At 43.9% G+C, this 19,725-nt stretch overlaps 1 protein-coding gene across 11 annotated transcripts in view; it reads left to right on the top strand.

The window, feature by feature from the left end:
* Positions 1–19,725, top strand: part of NFASC (neurofascin) — a 201,324-nt gene that overhangs the window by 88,880 nt on the left and 92,719 nt on the right. For all 11 annotated transcript variants that reach the window (XM_086345654.1, XM_086345649.1, XM_086345648.1 and 8 more), the window contains one exon: positions 12,692–12,800. In XM_086345654.1, coding sequence (XP_086201780.1) covers positions 12,692–12,800 — 109 coding nt within the window. The remainder of the gene's footprint in view (positions 1–12,691; positions 12,801–19,725) is intronic.

Below are 19,725 nucleotides of genomic sequence, written 5' to 3'. Positions count from 1 at the left end.
TATGAATAAGGCCACTGTAAACATACAGGTTTTGCTATGAATATCAGTCTTTATTTCTCTGGGATAAATGCCCAGAGGTGCACTTGTGAATTACATGGTAGTTACATGTTTTTCCTTTTTAAAGAAATTGTCAAACTGTGTTCTAGACTGTATGTATGATTTTGCATCCCCACCAGCAGTGGATGAGAGATCTAGTTTTTCTGCATCTTGTCAGCATTTGCTGTTGTCACCATTTCTTATTATTTTAGCCATTCTGATAGATGTGTAGTGATCTCTCACTGGATTTTTTTCTTTTTATTGTGGATTTTAATTTGCTTTCCCCTGATGGTTAATATGTTGAATATCTTTTCAATGCTTGTTTGCTGTCTGAATAGATATTTCAGTGAAATATCTTTTCAAAACTTTGACCATGTCCTAACCGGATGTTTGTATCTTTACTGCTGACTTTTGAGATTCTTTATTTTATATTCTAGAGCTAGTTCTTTGTTTTATGCATGGTTTCCCCTACTCTTATCTATTGCAAAACAAAGTTTTAAGTTTTGAAGTCCAGTTTATCAGTTTTTCGTCTTACAGACCTTGCTTTTGTCAGCAAATCTAGTTTGCTTAGATTTTCTCTTGTGTTTATCCTACAAGTTTTACATTTTAAGTCCACCATCCATTTGAAGCCATTTTTGCATAAGGACTTGTGTGAAGAATATATATATATATATATATATATATACATATATACATATATACACACATATATATATATTTTTTTACCTGTGGATTCTCTGGATGTCCAATTCCTCCAGCACCATTTGTTGAAAAGGCTATCTTCCTCCATTATTTTGGCTTCTTTGTAAAAACTCAGTTGAGCATATTTATGTTGGTCTATTTCTGGGTTCTCTGTTCTGTCCCACTGATCTGTGTGTCTTTTCCTCCACCACATAGTTTTGATTATTGTAGCTATATAATGAGTCTTTCAGTTGGGTAGACTGATTCTTCCCGTTTTTCTTCTTTTTTTAAATTATTTTAGTTATTCTAGTTCCTTTGTATTTCCATATAAATTTTAGCACAGTCTGTCTATATCTATTAAAAATCTCGGTAGGATTTTGATAGAGTTTGTTTAAACCAGTATATAAGTTTGTGGAGAATTTGCATGCTTACTTTGTTGAGTCTTCTAATCCATGAACATGATGTATGTCTCTCCATTTATGTAATTCTTTGATTTACTTTATCAGTAGTTGTCACCATATAAATCCTGTACATGTTTTATTCATTTTATGTATATATTTAATACTTATGTATTGAATTTTTGAGGGATTGTAAAGGGGTACTGAAATTTTTTCCATGTGTTCATTGCTTACACACAAAAATACAAAGGATTTGGGGGTATTTAATCTGATATCCTGAGACCTTGATGACTAGTTCTAAGAGGATCTTTTTGTAGTTTCCTTGGGATTTTCTATATAGACCATCATGTTATCAGCACGTAGAAACAGTTGTATTTCTTCCATTCTGACTTGTATGCCATTTATTTCCTTTTCTTGCCTTATTCCAGTGGCTAAAACTTCTAGCACTATGTTGAAGACATTGCTGCAATGGATTTATTTCATTCTTTTTAATGGCTGGGTAATATTCCATTGTATATATGTACCATATCTTCTTATCCATTCCTCTAAAAGTATGTCACATTCTTAAGTAGATTCAACATCATAAATTTGTCATTGCTAATATTAATATGATTTTAAAATACCATCTGATTTTTAAAAACTAGAGAACCTGGTTTTGTAGTTCATGTGGAAAAAAAAAGCAAGAATAAACAGGAAAATTCTTAAAAACCGAATTTAATCAATTGCAGTAATTAAAACTGTATGGTACCTGCATATGAAGAAATAAATAGATGAGTGAAAGAGAAAACCCAGAAACAGAGCCAAATGCATAAGGGGATTTAATATATGATAAAGATGGTATTTCCAACCAAAGAGTAAAATGTGAATTCTTCAGTAGATGAAGTTGGGAAATCCAGCTGATATATTTATAAATTTATAGTCCTCCCTCCCATGAGTTCAAAATAATTTCCAGATGAATAGAAGATTGAAACAAAAATACTAAACCATAGAAATGCTAAGGAATATATGGGAATCTTAAAAATATTCTTGAAAGTAGAGACCTACGTATGACAAAAAACAGTGCTAAAAGATCTATTTAACTATGAAAAAACTTTTTTTGTCATGGCAAACATATCATAAATAATGTTAGGGTGAAAATATTGACATGGACAGTACAGCTCCTCTTATAATATAAAGAGGTAATTTTCCTAAAGAGTTCCTTTGTATAGATGCAGACATTCTCAACAAAATTCTAGCAAACAGAATACAACAACACACTTAAAGAATCATACACCATGATCAAGTGGAATTTATCCCAGGGATGCAAGGATTTTTCAACATCCACAAATCAATCAATATGATACACCATCTAAGTCGTTTCAGTCATGTCCGACTCTCTGTGACCCCATAGACGGCAGCCCACCAGGCTCCCCCATCCCTGGGATTCTCCAGGCAAGAACACTGGAGTGGGCTGCCATTTCCTTCTCCAAGGCATGAAAGTGAAAAGTGAAAGGGAAGTCGCTCAGTCGTGTCCGACTCTTCGCAACCCCTTGGACTGCAGCCCACCAGGCTCCTCCATCCGTGGGATTTTCCAGCCAAGAGTACTGGAGTGGGGTGCCATCGCCTTCTCTGATCAATAAACTGAAAGATAAAAACCATATAATCATCTCAATAGATATAGAGAAAGCTTCTGGCAAAACCAACACCTACTTATGATAAAATCTCTCCAGAAAGTAGGCATAGAATAAACCTCAGTTCAGTTCAGTTCAGTCGCTCAGTCGTGTCCCCTTTTGCAACCCCATCAACCACAGCACGCCAGGCCTCCCTGTCCATTACCCAGTCCCAAAGTTCACCCAAACTCATGTCCATTGTGTCGGTGATACCAACCAACCGTCTCATCCTGTGTCGTCCCCTTCTCCTCCTGCCTTCAGTCTTTTCCAGAATCAGGGTCTTTTCAGATAAGTCAGCTCTTTGCATCAGTTGACCAAAGTATTGGAGTTTCAGCTTCAGCATCAGTCCTTCCAATGAACACCCAGGACTGACCTCCTTTAGGATGGACTGGTTGGACCTCCTTGCAATCCAAGGGACTCTCAAGAGTCTTCTCCAACACCACAGTTCAAAAGCATCAATTCTTCAGCGCTCAGCTTTCTTTATAGTCCAACTCTCACATCTATACATGACTACTGGAAAAACCATAGCCTTGACTAGATGGACCTACCCCAACATAATAAAGGTATAACAAACTCACAGCAAACATTATTCTCAATGATGAAAAACTGAAAGCATTTCCTCTAAGATCAAGAACAAGATAAGGGTACCTACTCTCTCCAATATTACTCAATATAGTTTTGAAAGTCCTAGCCATAGCAATCAGAGAAGCAAAATATGAAATTAAAAGAAGCCAGATTGTAAAAGAAAAGTAAAGCTCACTGTTTGCAGATGACATAACTCTATACATAGAAAACCGTAAAGATTCTGCCAGAAAATTACTAGAGCTAATCAATGAATATAGTAAAGTCACAGGATATAAAATTAATACACAGAAATCCCTTGCATTCCTATACACTAACAATGAAAAATCAGAAACAGAATTAAAGAAACAATCCCATTCACCACTCGCTTTCACTTTTCACTTTCATGCATTGGAGAAGGAAATGGCAACCCACTCCAGTGTTCTTGCCTGGAGAGTCCCAGGGAAGGGGGAGCCTGGTGGGCTGCCATCTATGGGGTCGCACAGAGTCGGACACGACTGAAGTGACTTAGCAGCAGCAGGAATCAACCTACCTAAATAGACAAAAGATCTATATGCAGAAAACTATAAGACACTGATAAATCCAAGATGGTGCAAACAGATGGAGAGATATTCCATGTTCTTAGATTGGAAGAATCAATATTGTGAAAATGACTGTACTACCCAAAGCAATCACACAGATTCAGTGCAATCCCTATCAAACTACCAATGATATTTTTATATCATTGGTATCATTATCTATCAGAACTAGAACAAAAAATTTCACAATTTGTATGGAAACACAAAAGACCGCAAATAGCCACAGCAATCTTGAGAAGGAAAAATGGAGATGGAGGAATCAACTTCCTGACTTCAGATTATACTACAAAGCTACAGTCATTAAGGCTGTATGGTACTAGCACAAAAACAGAAATATAGGCCAGTGGAATAAGATAGATAAGCTTAAGATAGATAGAATAGATAGATAGATATAGATAGATAGATAGAATAAGATAGATAAGCCCGGAGATAAACCTACACACATTTGGGCACCTTCTTTTTTACAAAGGAGACAAGAACATACGATGGAGAAAGGACAGCCTCTTCTGTAAGTGGTGCTAGGAAAACCCGACAGTTACATGTAAAAGAATGAAACTAGAACACTTCCTAACATAATACACAAAAACAAAAGTGGATTAAAGACTGAAACTTAAGGCCAGAAACTATAAAACTGTCAGAGGAAAACATAGGTAGTACACTCTTTGACATAAATTATGGCAAGGTCCTCTTTGACCCACCTGTTAGAGTAATGGAAATAAAAACAAAAATTAAAAAATTGGACCTAACTAGACTTAAAAGCTTTTGCACAGCAAAGGAAACAATAAACAAGATTAAAAGACAACCCTCAGAATGGAAGAAAATAATAGCAAATGAAACTGACAAAGGATTAATCTCCAGAATATATAGGCAATTCATACAGTTCAATATTAGAAAAACAAACAACCCAGTCAAAAAAATATCTTCTTCTCCAAAGAAGACATACAGATGGCCAATAAACACATGAAAAGATGCTGAACATCACTAATTATTCAGTTCAGTTCAGTCGCTTAGTTTTGTCCGACTCTGCAACCCCATGAATTGCAGCACGCCAGGCCTCCCTGTCCATCACCAACTCCTGGAGTTTACCTAAACTCATGTCCATCGAGTCAGTGATGCCATCCAGCCATGTCATCCTCTGTCGTCCCCTTGTCCTCCTGCCCCCAATCCCTCCCAGCATCAGGATCTTTTCCAATGAGTCAGCTCTTCACATCAGGTGGCCAAAGTATTGGAGTTTCAGCTTCTGCATCAGTCCTTCCAATGAACACCCAGGACTGATCTCCTTTAGGATAGACTGGTTGGATCTCCTTGCAGTCCAAGGGACTCTCAAGAGTCTTCTCCAACACCATAGTTCAAAAGCATCAATTCTTCAGTGCTCAGCTTTCTTTATAGTCCAACTCTCACATCCGTATATGACCACTGAAAAAACCATAGCCTTGACTAAACGGAGCTTTGTTGGCAAAGTAATGTCTCTGCTTTTTAACGTGCTATCTAGGTTGGTCATAACTTTCCTTATTAGAGAAATGCAAATCAAAACTACAATGAGGTATCACCTCACACCATTCAGAATGGCCATCATCAAAAAATCTACAATCAATGCTGGAAAGGATGTAGAGAAAAGGGAACCCTCCTATACTGTTGGTGGGGGTGTAAACTGATAGAGCCATTACGGAGAACAGTATGGAGATTTCTTAAAAAAACTAGAAATTACCATATGACCCAGTAACCCACTCCTGGGCCTATACCCTGAGAGAACCATAAATTGAAAAAGCCTGTACCCCAGTGTTCACAGCAGCACCATTTACAGTAGCCAGGACATGGACGCAACCTAGATGTCCACTGACAGTTGAATGGATAAAGATGTGGTGTATTTATACAATGGAATATTAACCATAAAAAAGAATGAATTTGAGTCAGTTCTAGTGAGGTGGACAGAGTGAAGTAAGTCAGAAAGAGAAAAACAAAGATCATATATTCACACACATATGGAATCTAGAAAAATTGTATTGATTAACCTATTTGCAGGGAAGGAATGGAGATGCAGGTGTAGAGGATGGGCTTGTGGACACAGCGGGGGAGGAAGAGAAGGGGACGAAAGGAGAAAGTAGAATCAGCATATATACACCACCAGGTGTAAGGCGGACAGCTGGTGAAAAGTTGCTGTGCAGCAGACGGAGCCCAGCCTGTTGCTCTGGGATGACCTGGAGGAACGGGCTGGGGAGGTGGGGAGGGCAGGGAGGAAGGGGATAGATGCATAATTATGGCTGGTTCACGTTGCTGTATGACAGAAACCAACACAACACTGTAAAAGGTAAAAAAACAAATATACGTAAACAGGCTACTGGCTGAAAATGTTATAGTAAATTTAACATACTAATGTGGTGTTAAATAACCATTAATATGGTAATTATAAGAAAGGAATCTTTAATTTTAAAAAAATCTTTCTTTACAAGTAAACTCTATATAATTTTGAATTTAAAAAATCTGTGTTCTAAGAAAAAAAGTGGAAAGAGTTCCTTCAAACTGACAAGAATAAACCAACTACCCAGTAGAGAAATGGGCAAAGAATATAATAATTCAAAGAAAAGAAAATTGCTTAACCTCACTTATAATAAAAGAACCACAAATGGATGCCAATTTGTGGGCATCTGATGGTCAGAGGTTTTAAAAATAATAATAACATAGCATGTTGGAGAAGAAATGGGAAGCAGGAACCTTTATAAATTGCTCATGGGAGTTTAAATTGTGCAAACTTTCATGGAGTAGCCACATTACATTTGGCCTAGGACTTATGCATCTGAGAATTTACCCTAAAAATAATCTTACAAATAAGAGAAATCATATTTATCCAAAGATAATGTATCACAGCAATTTTCCATGTTCAGTGATTACAAACATTCTGAATGTCTATCAGTAGAGGATTATTATATATATTTTTTTCATACAGTAGAATACTATACACCTGCTAGAAGTAATAAGGCAGTTTCATACGAACTAATACTGAAAGATACCTAAGATATTAACTCAAAAAGACAAGTTTGAAGAAAATATGTATCAGATCAGATCAGTCGCTCAGTTGTGTCTGACTCTTTGCGACCCCATGAATCGCAGCACACCAGGCCTCCCTGTCCATCACCAACTCCTGGAGTTCACTCAGACTCATGTCCATCGAGTCAGTGATGCCATCCAGCCATCTCATCCTCTGTCATCCCCTTCTCCTCCTGCCCCCAATCTCTCCCAGCATCAGAGTCTTTTCCAATGAGTCAACTCTTCACATGAGGTGGCCAAAGTACTGGAGTTTCAGCTTTAGCATCATTCCTTCCAAAGAAATCCCAGGGCTGATCTCCTTCAGAATGGACTGGTTGGGTCTCCTTGCAGTCCAAGGGACTCTCAAGAGTCTTCTCCAACACCACAGTTCAAAAGCATCAGTTCTTTGGCGCTCAGCCTTCTTCACAGTCCAACTCTCACATCCATACATGACCACAGGAAAAACCATAGCCTTGACTAGACAAACCTTTGTTGGCAAAGGAATGTCTCTGCTTTTGAATATGCTATCTAGGTTGGTTATAACTTTCCTTCCAAGGAGTAAGCGTCTTTTAATTTCATGGCTGCAGTCACTATCTGTAGTGATTTTGGAGCCCAGAAAAATAAAGTCTGACACTGTTTCCACTGTTTCCCCATCTATTTCCCATGAAGTGATGGGACCGGATGCCATGATCTCCGTTTTCTGAATGTTGAGCTTTAAGCCAACTTTTTCACTCTCCACTTTCACCTTCATCAAGAGGCTTTTGAGTTCCTCTTCACTTTCTGCCTAAGGGTGGTGTCATCTGCATATCTGAGGTTATTGATATTTCTCCCGGCAATCTTGATTCCAGCTTGTGTTTCTTCCAGCCCAGCGTTTCTCATGATGTACTCTGCATATAAGTTAAATAAACAGGGTGACAATATACAGCCTTGACGTACTCCTTTTCCTGTTTGGAACCAGTCTGTTGTTCCATGTCCAGTTCTAACTGTTGCTTCCTGACCTGCATACAAATTTCTCAAGAGGCAGATCAGGTGGTCTGGTATTCCCATCTCTTTCAGAATTTTCCACAGTTGATTGTGATCCACACAGTCAAAGGCTTTGGCATAGTCAATAAAGCAGAAATAGATGCTTTTCTGGAACTCTCTTCCTTTTTCGATGATCCAGAGGATGTTGGCAATTTGATCTCTGGTTCCTCTGCCTTTTCTAAAACCAGCTTGAACATCAGGAAGTTCATGGTTTACATATTGCTGAAGCCTGGCTTGGAGAATTTTGAGCATTACTTTACTAGCGTGTGAGATGACTGCAGTTGTGCGGTAGTTTGAGCATTCTTTGGCATTGGAATGAAAACTGACCTTTTCCAGTCCTGTGGCCACTGCTGAGTTTTCCAAATTTGCTGGCATATTGAGTGCAGCACTTTCACAGCATCATCTTTCAGGATTTGGAATAACTCAACTGGAATTCCATCACCTCCACTAGCTTTGTTTGCAAAATATGTATAGTATGCTATAATTTTTAAAGAGTATCTATGTATACGTAGAAAGTCTATGGGAGGAATACAAAACACTGTTAAGAGTAGCTGGCAGGGGAGAGGCTCTCAGTGGGACTGGGAACCTGCAGGACAGTCTCGGGATGGAAGTTTCCTTATATATGCTCTACTTTTACTGTGAACCCTTGTAAGTTTTGGGTTTCATGTCATGTGAAAGGATTACCTATTCAAAGTACCAAGTAGTTTTTTAAATGTTTAAGAAAGAACCTCAAGCAAGAGACAGAGAAAGTCCTTGTTCTGTGAGCTGACTAAATATCCAAGGGAATTGTTGTTCGGTCGCTCAGTTGTGTCTCATTCTTTGCAACCCCACGGACTGCAGCACACCAGGCTTCCCTCTCCCTCACTATCTCCCGGAGTTTGTTCAAACTCATGTTCATTGAGTCGATGAGGCCATCCGACTATCTCATCCTCTGTAGCCCCCTTCTCCTCCCACCTTCAGTCTTTCCCAGCATCAGGGTCTTTTCCAATGAATGAGTTCTCTTCCCATCAGGGGCCAAAGTATTGGAGTTTCAGCTTCAGCATCAGTCCTTCCAGTGAATATTCAGGACTGATCTCCTTAGGATGGACTCATTTGATCTCCTTGCTGTCCAAGGGACTCTTGAGAGTCTTCTCCAACACCACAGTTCAAAAGCATCAGTTCTTCGGTGCTCAGCCTTCTTTGGGACACATGAACCAGCATCCCGGAGAAGTCTGACTTTGTACTTCTCCAGAAATAAGCACTTATAGTATGAAATTCCAAGGTGAAAAGTGTTAGAGACACACTTTTCTTCTGTGGCAGAGGGAAGGACAATCTGGGAATAAACAGTTGCTGAGAAGAGACCTGTGAGTCCTCTCCAGGCAGACATTAGGATTATGAATGCCAAGAGAGAGCAGTTGGGAGCTGGTGAGCGGCCCCAGGCCCTCCCCCGTGTCTGACATGCTCTGCCTTCTTGTCACTAGAAAGCCATGTTCCACTGCCCACCGCACTCCCTCCAGCCCGGGCCTCATTCAGGGAACCCAGCAGGTGTCTGGCCTTCTGGAATCTGGAGGCAGTGCCCAAGATGCCCAGCCACCTGACCAGGGACCCCACCCACCTGTGACTCCAAGCCGCTCTTGCAGTTTACAGGGTGTCAGGTATCTTTCTTGATCCCTGATCATCCCCAGAGCATCGGATATCGAGGACCATCCTATTCCTGGGTCAGCTGGAGTCTATATCCTGAGTTCAAGCCTCACTTCTCATTTAACCCTCACGTCCTGTGAGTGATGGTGAAGGCATTGGGGTAATTGTAATCTCAGTCATCTTTAAGGGTTCTCTGTTTCTCTCTCTTGGTATCTGTCCATCTTCAAATCACAGTTCCCACTGGATCCTCAGAACAACTACTACATAGGACAAATCTGGTCCCCAGTTTTCAAGTGACAGAAAGATATATATACAAAGGTTTGTTTTCCAAGGACTTTTCTCTTGGTAGCTCCCATTAACCTCATATAGGCAATGAACGTTTTACTAATGCAGATATAAAAGATGAGAATATTGAAGAAGCAACTGGTAAATAATGAACTTTGGAACAAGAATGTGTGGGCTTGACTCCTGACTCAAGGGATTCTTTACACTTATTTCTTGCAGTGCAAAGTGGGGATAATAATGTCTGTATCCTTGGCTACCATATAGGATTATTGTTAGGATTAAATAACTTTAGATTCTAAAGTTTCAAGAATTAGCATTCTAAGATTTCTCATTTCTCAACCTGTTCTATCATTTAAAGTTTTCCTTTATTTTGAAAATGTTTTACAACCAGGAGAGAGTACTACTGTAATGGACCTGATGCATCCATCACTCTCTTCAACAGTGATTAGTACAAAGCCAGCCTTGTCTCAGCAATGATGCTGCCCACTCCTCCCCCTTTGGCTTTATTGACCAGATTTTAAAATGATGAACTATGTTCCTAGCATCCCTAAAAGGTGACTCATGGGTTATCTGGGGTTTTAAAGAATCTTATTGGGGATTTATAAGATTTAAACACATTTGTTATGTTTCAACCTATTGTAGCCATGATTCTGTTTTAATTCTCAACTTAACCAGGGACATCCTAGGCTGGGTAGCTTCTGAATCTTTTTGCTGTAACTCTAGAAATCATTAACACTTTGTTTGCTTTTATGATGTGACAAGATGTTCTGGACTCAACTTACACATTTGCTGTATCAGACCTTCCTCCAAGAAAGCCTGATTCCTTTAGGCGATGGTACATAGAGTTCATAATCTGATTCTGGGCATACTCATTCCTTCTAGGACGATCCTTGTTTCTAGGCCTGGCTAGGAAGTGTGTGGGGAGAAGGCAATGGCACCCCACTCCAGGACTCTTGCCTGGAAAATCCCATGGATGGAGGAGCCTGGTGGGCTGCAGTCCATGGAGTCGCTAAGAGTCAGACACGACTGAGTGACTTCACTTTCACTTTTCACTTTCATGCATTGGAGAAGGAAATGGCAGCCCACTCCAGTGTTCTTGCCTGGAGAAACCCAGGGAAGGGGGAGCCTGGTGGGCTTCCGTCTATGGGGTCGCGCAGAGTTGGACACGACTGAAGTGATTTAGCAGTAGCAGCAGGAAGTGTGTGTGTGTGTGTGTGTGTGTGTGTGTATGGATGTAGGTAAAACATGGAGTTCATCCTGATACTCCCAGTTCATACTCAGGACTACAAAATTTTAACTTGATCTCATCAAGCTTACATTTATTTCTTCTTTCAACAAGAAACTCTTATTTTTCAGTAATATAAATATTATCACTCATTTGGTTTATCCCACAATATACATACAAAAGTCTCAGAATGACAACAATTAAAACACCATATCTTCATCAATAATATGATTACGGAAAACAATTTAGGGTATTGGGTGGGGGGATGAGGGATGGGGCAGTTCTTTTTATTAAGGTGTATCCCTCTAATGATATACAGCCAAATTGCCATGTTTGAGTTTCTCTATGTGTAGCTATACCAACCAACTGGACACATAGACTCATTTGCTACACTTTCATTTTAGGAATTTCTTTAAGAAATATTGTGCCTTATTATTATGTCAAATACTGACATGTTTCAAAGCAAACCCACAAAACAAGATGTATTCAGTGTCCCTGTTCCCTCCACATTATTCTTCCCTTTCCCCCAGGTCCTTTAAATTTTATTTTATGCTTTATCCTTTTCTTGTCTTTTCAAAATATATATATATATATATTTGCATTTGTTCTTCCTTTCTTAAATGATAGCATATTAAAGACACTTTTTCCTATCATGGTTTTTTTCACTTAACAGTAACCCTCGAGGTCACAACATGGGCATCATGCAGGATGTATTTCGAAAAGATTCCTAGAACTGAGACTGCTGGGCCAAAAAGTAAATGCACACTTCTTTTGATAGATATTGCCACACTCCCCTCCACACAGGTGGATGTTACCATTTTCTACAGACACATTTTAATGTTAAAGCAAATGATTGAAGTATGTTATCTGTACTGAGAAAGGCTAAATGATTGCCCCAAAGGATCAGACCTGGGACCTGAACATTTGAAATGCCAACTAATGGTCTGGTGATCTGATGCACTGTCCCGTACATTCTCCCCATTTTACAGATGAGGAAAATGCATTACATGTAGGGAAGTGTTGCTGTTCAGTCGCTCAGTTGTGTCCTACACTCTGCGACCCCACCCTAAAGAATAAAAAAAGCTAGGACCTAAAACCCATGTCTCCTAACACCAAAATTAGGTCTCCTTTTAATGTGCAGTTTATTTATGATGAACTCAGTTTGATTATCTGTAGATGGGGAAGAAAAACATAATACTTAAGTAAGAAAAGTAATGAAATAATTATTGGGTAAATTCTTCCTCGGGTGTAGGAGAAATTCTTTGAGATATGGCTTCCCTCCTTTAGGTGACTAAGGATTCTGCAATTTGATTATGGTGTCAATTCACAATAACGACCTTATGGAGAGACAGAGAGCCGACCTTCCTTCCCCAGAGTCCAGAGTCTAGCACCTTGCAGAATCTCTCCCATTTCTTGCAGAGTGCTTTGCATTTCTGTGAACAAAGATGCTCTTATGCTATGTGAAACTGTGCAAACGGGTGTAGACAAAGATGTAATTTCCAGTGAATGAACAAGCCTCAGAGCACAAAGCCTTTTCTTTTTCTTTCCTCGAGTGACCCCGGGTTCTCCTTTGTGTTTGCTTTGTGACAGGTTGACTGACTTCTGTGCAGTTTGGGACGCCGGAGTTTTCCTTGTCTCTGCAGCCGGGAAGGGAGCCCCCTCTGGCGTTACGGAAAGGAGACTGAATGAGGCAGAGACGGTGAGTGCCTGGCTCCCTGGCTCTGGGGCGGGGTGGGGGCAATTCTTGCCTCCTGCCCCTTCTCTTTGATGAGAGAAGTTTCTGGCTCTGAGGGACAGCTCCATCCTCCTCCCCAGAGTGGGCCACAGAGCCAGGCTGCAAGGCTGTCCTTGGCCGGAGGCTGACTTTGGGGAAGTACCATTCCTTTTCCTCCAGCAGACGTGGTGAGCCGGCATTAGTCCTGCATATTGTCCCGACTGTTCACCTCTTTTGAAAACTGGGGAACAGCTGTGTTTGTGACCTGCACCCCTCTTAGCCTGGCCTCTGCAACCCGGGAGCCTCCTGAATGACAGCACCAGCATATGCAGGGCCTTGTGAGAACCCCTTCTCTGGGCGGGCAGGGGGCCCTGGTGGATGGACAGCTGTCCAGGGCACAGTTCGTGGCTGAAGCTGACGTCACTGAAGCCACACCCTGTGTCCAGGGTCTGCATTGTTCCATTCTGGGATAAAATGCTGCTGCTCCTACTTCAATCTCCAGGCAGGAATGTCAGAGGAGGATGTGCAAAAATTAAGGGCTACAGTTTTAACCAAGGAGTAATTGGTACTGAACCACAAACAAGCAGCCTGGAGGCTTCTGGGCTGAGGGAGTCTGTCCTGGAAGCCTGAACAGAGAAGTGTTGCCCCATTCTTGAGTGTGGGTATCTCTGCCTCATTGCTCCAGTTCCCTTTCCTCCCAGAAAGAGTTGGGGATTTGGGCTGGGAGGATGCAGGCAGGGAGGGAGCTGGAAGTTAGGAACGGGATATGCTGATAACATGGATTTGGGCTCTGGACAAAATCCAGCTCTCCTTGCTTTGTGACTGTAGGAAAGTTTCAAGCCACTCTAGCTGTCTACATGGGGGTAATAAGGAATATCTTGTGGTCAAGATGAAACATAAAGGAGCCCTATACTGTGCCTGGCATATAGTAGGCTTAGAGTAGGTATTTAGTATATGAAAGTTATTACTTGTCATAGCAACAGTGGCTTGGATATACCTGTTTTATGAAGGTAGTTTCTGTGGGGGTTCTTCTAGATCTGCAGCTTGCCCTAGAACAGTGTCAGGTTTCAGGGACCACCTGGGAAATCCATCTGACCACAGGACTTTTTCACCTGATCGTTGTTACTGAAGACTGAACTTAAACATACTGGCAGTAGCAGGGGGACACCAGGGTTTTTTTGCTTTGTATTTGGAGGACTCTGGTTGCAAAAATAATGCATAGGTTATTATAACCGGCATGTTAGTATCTGTGGCACAGCATAGGAACAGACCCCAGGTGTGTGCAGAATCAGGGGCTGGTCCAGCTGTGGGTCGCTGTGCCCTCTCTCTTGGCACTTGCACCCTCCCTACTTTGTATCTCTGTGCTCCCTCCAAAGGCCCCTCCGCCCTCCTCGCTGGGCACACACACTCAGGGTTGCCCAACCAGATGCCTCCCTGAGGAACCCGCTTCTCTGATGACAGCAGTGTCCCTGTCCAGCGGTCCATCTGACTGGCAGCTGGAGTCCTACCCTGCCACAGCCTGCCTGATGCAGGGCAAACCTGTTCTAGTTCCTACCTCTGGACACTTCCAGTCTCATCTGCAAGCCCATATTAGTTCAGAGCTTTTATTTTTATAGTGCATTTGTTTAGATTAGTTGTGTCATTTGACTTTCATGAAAATTCTGTTATGAGGGCAAGGCTGGTGTCAGTCAGAGAAGGCAATGGCACCCCACTCCAGTACTTTTGCCTGGAGAATCCCAGGAATGGAGGAGCCTGGTGGGCTGCAGTCCATGGGGTCGCTAGAGTCAGACATGACTGAGCGACTTCACTTTCACTTTTCACTTTCATGCATTGGAGAAGGAAATGGCATTCCACTCCAGTGTTCTTGCCTGGAGAATCCCAGGGACGGCGGAGCCTGGTAGGCTGCCTTCTATGGGGTCACACAGAGTCGGACTCGACTGAAGTGACTTAGCAGCAGCAGCAGCAGCTGGTGACAGCATTCCCATTTGACTGATGGATAAACTGAGGCTCAAGAAGTTATTTCTCTAACATCCACAAAATGAATTCCCAACAGAGCTCATATTAGGACTCAGATGTCCTGAATTGTGAGCCATTTTTCTTGCTGGGATGCCACAGGGCCTCCTCCAGTCTGAGGCATCATGAAGGGTCAAAGGATCAGAGGACTTTCAGATTGACTGGGAAACTTAAAAAAAGAAGAAAACAAGAGTACACACATATGGCTACTGAGGGCCCAGGAAGTTCTGAGAGGAGGACTGAGCAGGCTCTTTAGAGGATGGTAACAGTCAGCCTTGCCTGAATCAGCCCTGGAGGGCTCCCTGGCTGCCCGCACTCGGCGTGTTCCTTGTAATCCTCTGCACGGCAATTCTGTGAAATGGGGCACATTGTTACCACGTTTTACTGGTGTCACAACAAGTGAAGGAGTGTGCTCAGCGCTCATGTCTGAGAAAGTGCCCTCACCAGGATGGAACCCCGGCCGTCCTGCAGCTCTGGGACCACACAGCTGGCCGATTGACTTCGGGGCTGCAGAGCATTCTCAGGGTGGGCTGGGCTGCACAGATGATTCTGAGCAGGACTCCAGCCAGGTTCTAGGTAGAAATCTGATTTTGTGTCTCTGCTTGGGACGCCTCAGATGAGTAAGTCGTCTGTCTGTCTGCCCTCCTCCTCTCTGGCTCTCCTCTTGTTCCGGGCCATAGCCATCTGGGGCCCACCCCAGCGTCTGCTCCCGCACATGGCCCCTCCGTCCTCCCGCTCCGCCCTCCCGCTCCGCCCTCCCCCTCCGCCAGCGTGAGCACCTGCCCTGCTCAGACTAACCTCTCCCTCCCTCGGTGCCTCAGCTCCTGGGCCTGCCAGGCGCTCGGAGCAGACACCTGCCCTCTGACGCAGGCAGAGGAACCACCGTCCTCCGCAGGCCTTCGGTGTCTCAGACGGCGTCATTTGGTTAATTGCATTCACACCCCTCAGTCTCCCTGCCAGGTGCCGGGCCTTCTGCCTCCAGAAGCACTGCAGCGGGCCTCCCTGGCCATGGGGGGAGCAGGACCACGGCTGGGAGATGATCGGGGGCGGGCCGTGGGGCTTCACTGGGAACTCTCTCCCCAGGACCAACTCCGGGCCCCTGAGACAGCACCCATGCTTACCACCCTGTCCTGGGTGCTGAGGTGTGCAGGGCTGGGTGTGGAGCCACCGGTGACCGCAGAGAGAGCTGGTCGCCTCAGTGACGTGTGCCGTCTGCCTCATCTCTGTGGAGGCGATGCACTCACTTCCACACCGCCCCCCCACCCCAGCCTTTCTGCCGCCCTGCTGAACCCACCTGTATACCGGAGGTGGGGCTGCTGGGTTTGAGACAGCGTGTCACCCCGTGAGTTTCTGATTCTAACGGGAGGACTAGAGACTACAGCAGAGAGAGGCCCTGCCACACACAGGTGTGTACACTCACTGGGGGCGTTAACGCGGCTTTCCCCTCCACCGCTGGAGCCGGCCGTGTCTTGGCCTAAGCATCATAGCCAGCGCTCAGCCGCAGACCCCTAGACAAACAGCGCATCTCATAACGCAGGGAACGGCCGTCCCCTGTCTGTCCCACACGCCCTCCTCCACGCTCCTGTATTTTCACATCTCCAGCCTGCAGAAGCCTGCCAGGACGGCAGTTGGACCCAGACCAGTGTCTGAGTTGGATGTAAATGCAGAGGGCTGGAGGGAGGGGAGGGAACAGATGCCGCTCCCTCTTGCTGTCTTGGTCCTTTCCTCCCTGCGTCTCCCTGTTGTGTCAGATAGGAACCTTAAAAATGCAGCCAGGGATGTGCTATCCTTGGAATGTGAAAGTGAAAGTGAAGTCGCTCAGTCGTGTCTGACTCTTAGCAACCCCATGAACTGCAGCCTACCAGGCTCCTCCGTCAGTGGGATTTTCCAGGCAAGAGTACTGGAGTGGGGTGCCATTGCCTTGGAATATCAGCAGCTAGGCCAATACTGGCAGCAGGATGGAAGCCTCAGAAGAACGGACCTGGCTCCTTTGAGGTCGACTCCCACCTGGGGTGGTCGATGTCATGGGTCGTGGGGCCGCTGGTGGAAGAGGCTGGGTGAGCAGGGGCGGAATGGGGGTGGGGCAGTGGTCTCCAGGAGTTCCTAGCGCTTTGGGTCAGGACGCAGGGTTGAGGCAGGAGAGAGGGAAGCGAAGGCTGCTTTGGCTGCTCTGGAATCTCGCAGGAGCTGCCCTTCTGTCTGGTCCACGGTAGACTGCACTTGTGCAGATGACCGTACAATGAGACAGTAATGACTCCTTGGCCCCAGAGTAGGGTATGGTTATTAGCACAGGCATCGTGTGTTTTGTAGATCTATAAGACACATCTAGGGTTGAAAGTCCAGCTTGTCCAAAGCCATGTAGCAAAGCATTGCACCATCTGTCACTTGTGGGGAAGAAGAAATAACCAATAGCTTTTGAAAGTCAAGTTTGGGCCAGGCCTTGCGTTAGATGCTATCGTGGAGGTGGTTTAGTTGCTAAGTCGTGTCTGACTCTCGCCACCCCATGGACTGTCCATGCTCCTCTGTCCATGGGATTTCCCAGGCAAGAATACTGGAGTGGGTTACCATTTCCTTCTCCAGGGGATCTTCCCAACCCAGGGGTTGAACGTGGGTCTCCTGCATTGCAGGCCGGTTCTTTACCAACTGAGCTACAGGGGAAGCCCGTTAGATGCTATACAAATGCATTAGCACATTAATTCACTTAAAATGAATTAAATCAACTCATTTAATTAGTAGTCACAATAATATTGTAATAAATGTGTATTACCCATTCAAAGACAAGCAAACTAAGGCTCTGACTGAGAGAGAGGGTAAACGAATTGCTGAACCATGAGGTTAGAGAGAACCTCGGGTATGTGGCTCCCGACTCTGCACCCCCTTCCTGAGCCAGACGGGTCACAGTACACCCCTTCCTCTTGAGGCTGCGGCTCGGAATTGCTGTCCGGCGTGTTTCCCCCGGGCTGCATGTTCCTAGTTGATCCTGTTCTGCCTTCATCTGGTGCTCATTTCTATGAAGAGCACAGGAAAGGAGAGGACGCCGCCCTCTGCCCCAAGAAGCTCACAGTCAGTGAAGGGGCTGGAGGCCCTTCCTCTTTCCCCACCCCAAGCTTCTCCAACAGCCTGCCTTCTCCCTGGACCCCCACCCTTTTCTTTCCTGCTTGAGCTCATCCTGTGGTTTTCAAATGGCTTTAGAACCCTGGTCTGTTGAAACTGGGCCTGGAATCCCACAAAGAGAGGGTGGAGTAAGCAGCTTAACATGAGTGACATCGTGAGCAGATGGATCCAGATGGTAGCTCCTCAGATGGACAGGGGCCTGGCTCCAAACAGACAGCCCGCTCAGGGAGCCTGGGAATGCAGTGGTCGGTGACTGGAGTGCGGAAGCAGGGGTCCGGACAGAAGCTGACTAGGGCACAGCCCTCACCCTTCGGGGGAGCTGCTGAGAGACTGAGGTCTCAGGTTGCGCTTCCTGCAGCACCGTGTCTGCACAGCGTTTTGTAGCTTACTGCGGAGGCGGGGAGTGCGCAGACTGCGACTTGTTCTGGGTGGCATCCGAGGAGTTAGCCCAAAGTCTTTTTTAAAAACTCAATATTCAATATATTGATCCCCAAACCTAGTTTTTTCTTAAACCTTTCAACTGATAAACTTTACAATTCTTTTTATAAATCTCATAAATTTTAATAATCTGTTTGAGTCCATTAATAAACTTGAGTTCCTTTGAACATTTGAAGCTACGTTTATAAATTTAATCGTTTATTTTCCTTATTGAAGTATCACCGTTTTCTAACAAAGTCTTCCAAGGTCTTACGTAGTTAATCCTTTTTTCTCATTGATGTTTTAAACAATAGTTTCATTGAGATAGAATTCACATACCATACGATTTACCATTATAAAGTATACAACTTGCGTATCAACTATACTTCAATTAAAAAATAAGTTTAAAAAATATTATGCACTGATTTTTAATATATTCACAGAGTTGGGCACTAATCACCACAGTTAATTTTAGAACATTTTCATTACCTTCTCCGTCCACCAAAGAATCTCCGTACCCATCAGCAGCCCCTTCTCCTCCGCCTGACCGTGGTCTTTCTCTCAAGGAGTGAGGGTTAGTCACTCAGTTGTGTCCAACTCTTTGCGATCCCATGGACTATAGCCCACTAGGTCCTCTGTCCATGGAGTTCTCCAGACAAGAATACTGGTTTGGTAGCCATTCTCTTCTCCAGGGCATCTTCCTGACCCAGGGGTCGAGCCCGGGTCTCCTGCATTGCAGGCAGATTTTTTACTATCTGAGCCACCAGGGAAGCTTGGTCTTCCTCTAGCCCTAGACAATCATCAGTCTATTTCCTACTTCTGGAAATTTGCCTATTTCAGACATTTCATACTAATGGAATGGTACAATACATGGTCGTTTGTGTCTGGCTTCTTTTACTTAGCGTGATGTTCTCAAGGTTCAGCCGCATTGTAGCATGTCTCTCTGTATCATTCCTTTTTGGTGGTTAAATAATATTCCATGGTATATATAGATTTTATTTATCCATCCTCAGTTGATAGACGTTCAGGTTGTTTCCACTTTTTGTCTGTGATCAGCTATGCTGCTGTGCACATTTATGTACAAGTTCTCATGTGGACATATATCTGTAGTTCTTTGGTGTATACCCAGGAGTGGTTTGCTGGGGCATATAGTAATTCTGTGTTTCATGTTTTGAGGAACCCTAGGTCTTTTCATTGGAGAAGGCAATGGCAACCCACTCCAGTACTCTTGCCTGGAAAATCCCATGGACCGAGGAGCCTGGTGGGCTGCAGTCCATGGGGTCGCTAAGAGTCGGACACGACTGAGCGACTTCACTCTCACTTTTCACTTTCCTGCATTGGAGAAGGAAATGGCAACCCACTCCAG

Source organism: Bos grunniens, chromosome 16, assembly GCF_055505025.1.
Source record: "Bos grunniens cultivar Pamir isolate PY7600 chromosome 16, Bosgru_T2T1.0, whole genome shotgun sequence".
NCBI classification, from domain to species: domain Eukaryota; kingdom Metazoa; phylum Chordata; class Mammalia; order Artiodactyla; family Bovidae; genus Bos; species Bos grunniens.
This window is presented reverse-complemented; position numbering and strand designations above follow the sequence as displayed.